Source organism: Miscanthus floridulus, chromosome 5, assembly GCF_019320115.1.
Source record: "Miscanthus floridulus cultivar M001 chromosome 5, ASM1932011v1, whole genome shotgun sequence".
NCBI classification, from domain to species: Eukaryota; Viridiplantae; Streptophyta; class Magnoliopsida; order Poales; family Poaceae; genus Miscanthus; species Miscanthus floridulus.
In genome coordinates, this window is record NC_089584.1 from 31,950,218 (window position 1) to 31,954,110 (window position 3,893).

The following is a 3,893-nucleotide window of genomic DNA, read 5'->3' on the forward strand; positions in this document are numbered from 1 at the left end:
TTATAATTTGAAAAATTATGCTATAAAAATGTATTTCATAATAAATTTAACGATACTTATTTTATATCGTAATATTAGTAAGCTTTTTATAAAAAGTTAGTATGGTTTGATTTAATATTATAGCTAGAAGTGGATTCTTTCTAGCTGGGAGGGAGTATTAAGCAAGCAACCAAATATGCATACTTGTCTATTTGAATAAATTTTTATAAAGCTTAAAAATGAATAGATATCCGACAGCCATGAGACCAATTTGATTAGATTTATACTACTTTTGAGTGTAAAAATACATGGACTCAAAACTCTATTGAAATATCTAGAAATAAATAATTGTCTGTATTGTTTAATTCATGTTAAGTAAAAAAAATCATAAAATCAGTTTTGATAGATCTAGCCTGCCTTAATATCTCATTGTGCAATCAAATATAGCTATGCATTTTCTAACTTACCTTATGTTTGCCAATCTTATAAAAATGCATAACAAATGTGCCTATGTCACTAGGCTTCAAAGTAGCTTGGATATGTGAGCCACTGGACATCTTAGGTAGCATTTGAATCCTAAGAGATTCTACCGTCTAGATTATAGAATCTAGATTTCTTGAAACCTGGATAATAAAAATCCTGTTTGTTTGGATCTTTGGATCCTACCTATAGATTATAGGTATTTTAAAACATTTTTCTTCAAAATACCCTCAGCCTTGCATCTCCTCATGTATAAGGTGAGGACAAATTTGTCTTTGAATGATTGAGAAGAGAAAGAATTCTGAAAAAGTTGGAGGGCTGATGGATTCTGGGATTGTAAGAATCTAGCCATAGTATTTTTCTCGTTCCGTCTGGAATCTCCATCGTTTGGACATCTTGCAAAATGATTTTATCTAATTTTCAAAATATCAAGGGTATTCAATTCCTACGTTAAGAGATCATGTATTGGATACTAGGGTCAAATAATGCATTGGGACAACTATGTGGGGACAAGAGATACACCATGAGGCCAGGCTAAAGATTACATTTTGGTCATCTAGGGATAGGAGCTTCTTCCGGATTACACCTATAGAAGTCAGAGTGAATGCACCATTAGACTTAACAAAGGTGTTAGCAAAAAAAAAAAATAACTATGGGTGATTTTTTTTATCTCATACTCGGCCCTCATGGCCTTGTATTAATAGACGTGGTCATGACAGCGCGATGAGTAAGCTGACTACCACATGAGTAAGCTGATAGATTAATTGTAAGTTTACGTAGGAGTACGATGTTGGATTATATTATTATCCTGGCTCTAATAACGGCTAGAGCATACTAATCCTTGCCCACCGGCCAGTTAAAACCGGGAACACGAGACAAATCTCGAAGCACGGAACGGGCCATATGCATGTCCAAAAGTTCTGAATATTTCTTGTCTGCCCCGGCGGCCTGTGACCCCGCGAGAATCGAGATGCCGATTTCGATGTGCGCAGCTGGGCGAGATCCTAAGCTCGGATTAGCGTATTCAAATGCTTAAATAACGCGAGCGGCCAGTGGTTAGCAGAGCGTTTAGCTCTCTGTCTCTGTGCGACAGCTAATCCTGATCGATGCGCCCAGCCCCGGCAATGCATGCATCGGGAAGAAGAATCTCAGGCTGGTGCTCGCGAACAAAAGTCCAAGCCGGCAGCAGGGCGCGCGGAGCAGAATAATGCGGTGGTTGACCCGCTGCCGCTAGGCGTGGTCCGTGTGAGCGCGGTCGCAACGCCGTGACCCGGTGGATCCTCTGCGTCCGCGCCCAGAATGTGAACGCTGCGGTCAGTGGCCGTTGGTGTCGGTTTCCGACGAGAATCCATCGTGTCCTTTCGCCTGCAAGGACGAGGAGGCCTTTCCTGGGAGACGCAGAGGATCTCGTTCGCGTCAGACCAACCGTCGCCCTATTCGCTCGATCGTATTTAGTTTATAAACTATAATTAATAAATAGTATTTTCTCTCGTATCCAACTAGCTAACTGTACACCAGGCAGCGTGCTACCGGCGTCCTGCTGCCGCAGCGCGCACCGCCAGACACAGCCAGCCAGCCAGCCATCACTTGTCGCACGCCATGGCACGGTAGGGCACACCGCACGACGCCGCCAGCTTGCTTTATAAAAAAGCGGCCACTGTGCGCAGCCGAAGGTCAAAGCTTCCCCCTCACGGCCTCATGCCCTCACCTCAAGGTTCAACAAGCAAAGGAGATCGAGAAGGCGGTCGAAGAGCAGGGGAAGGTGCCCCGCTCCGCTCCAGGCTGGCAATGTGATGGCGCAACAGCGGCAGCAACGCAGGCGCGGGAGCGGCGGCGGCGGCGGCGTCCTCCGCCTCGTCGCGGTGCTCCTCCTGCTCTCGCTCTGCCTCGCTCGCGCCGACGCCGTGGCCGTGGCCGCGCCTTCGGCTCCTCTCGGTATGTGTTCCTGGGCATCATCTGCTGCCCCACGTCGGCCAGTTCCGCATTGGGGTCCTTCCCGACTTTGATTTGAACGGCTTGGTCTCTGTGTTCTCTTCTCTTTGCAGCGGGTGCTGCTCCTGCCTCGGAGTCGGAGCATGGCGTGGCGACCGCACTGGAGAATGCTCTAGCACAGGTCAGTGATTCACCCCCAAAACCAAAATGAAGCTTCAATTGTTGCACCACAATTACTGCTGCCCTTTTACATAGCTTTCGAGACCCGTTTAGCTATTACCGGGTTTAAATGCAAAGGTAAGATTAGTTCCAAAAGCGATTTGATTGACACTAGATCAAGGGAATGCATATGCATCTGGCCGCCGGCCGGAGACAATAGCATGATGTGCAAGCGTCAAGTAGCATACTGTATTTTATTTTCCTATATATAATGGCAGCTGGTAAGCTGCCATTTTTTTTGTGAGAGCAGATTTCTCAACTAACAAGATTACAACTCTATAAACAATCATAGTTAGAGGGTCTGCTTTCCTTTTTTTTTTTTGTCAATTGCTCGTTCATTTGCTGATCGATTAAACAGGACGTGCCTAATCTGATGATTCTGGTTAACTGAATAACAATGGTCCACGTGTCCAGGAGGAGGTGGCGCGCGGGCACTCCACGGCCTCGACGGCGGCGGGAGAGGAGGACGAAGGCGACGGAGCGGTGGTGCTGGAGAGGGCGGCGATGGAGTCGACCGAGGACTACGGCATCCCCAGCGCCAATAGCCGGCACGTCCCGCACCCGTGATCGGCGACCACCACCACCGGCTCCATCGCCGCCGGCCGCATGGGATGGGATCCAGAATAATCAATCACAGCTGCTGCTCTGCTAACCTGTGGCATGCCGCAGCGGGATCGGGGGCAGGAACAGCAGGAAGAACAGTGTAGTCGCAGTAATTGTAGTTCGCGCGTGGCTTGGCTACTCAGCAATCACTTTGTCTTAGGCCGCGTTTAGGGCGCCCGATCCGGCGCCGCTGAAACACTGTAGCTACACTGTACCTACAGTGTCGCTTTGTTTTTATTTGGTGATAATTGTCCGGGCGTTGATTAATTAGGCTCAAAATATTTGTCTCGCAAAGTACAACCAAACTGTGCAATTAGTTTTTGATTTCGTCAACATTTAGTACTCCATGCATGTACCGCAAGTTTAATGTGACGGGGAATCTTAGTAAACCTTTTATGTGCTTCTTTGCATGTACTGCACTGCACGGCCATCTAGTCGTCAATGTGGCTGTGATTATATGCGCGTGTGCTCTCCTCTGACCGATGTCTCTGTCTCCATGTCTCGCACCAGAGCTCTGTGTCGGTGACTCCTCGGTGTGATCCTAGCTGGTTAACATGTGCTGGAAACCTTGTTTAATCCGCTTCTGCCCATCTGTGCTGTGCTCTGTGCTGCGGATGCCAGGCGTATAGTAATTTCTTCTCCATTTCCTACATGATTATAGATTATTAGTATATATGATG

General features: G+C 47.1%; 1 protein-coding gene across 1 annotated transcript; it reads left to right on the forward strand.

Annotated features, from left to right (window-relative positions):
• The first annotated feature begins 2,144 nt into the window (after nt 1-2,144).
• On the forward strand, nt 2,145-3,600 carry LOC136451906 (uncharacterized). Its single transcript, XM_066452585.1, has 3 exons — nt 2,145-2,394; nt 2,505-2,572; nt 3,025-3,600. The coding sequence occupies exons 1-3, from the start codon at nt 2,253-2,255 to the stop codon at nt 3,175-3,177; spliced, it is 363 nt and encodes a 120-aa protein (XP_066308682.1). The 5' UTR covers nt 2,145-2,252; the 3' UTR covers nt 3,178-3,600.
• Nucleotides 3,601-3,893: the final 293 nt, after the last annotated feature.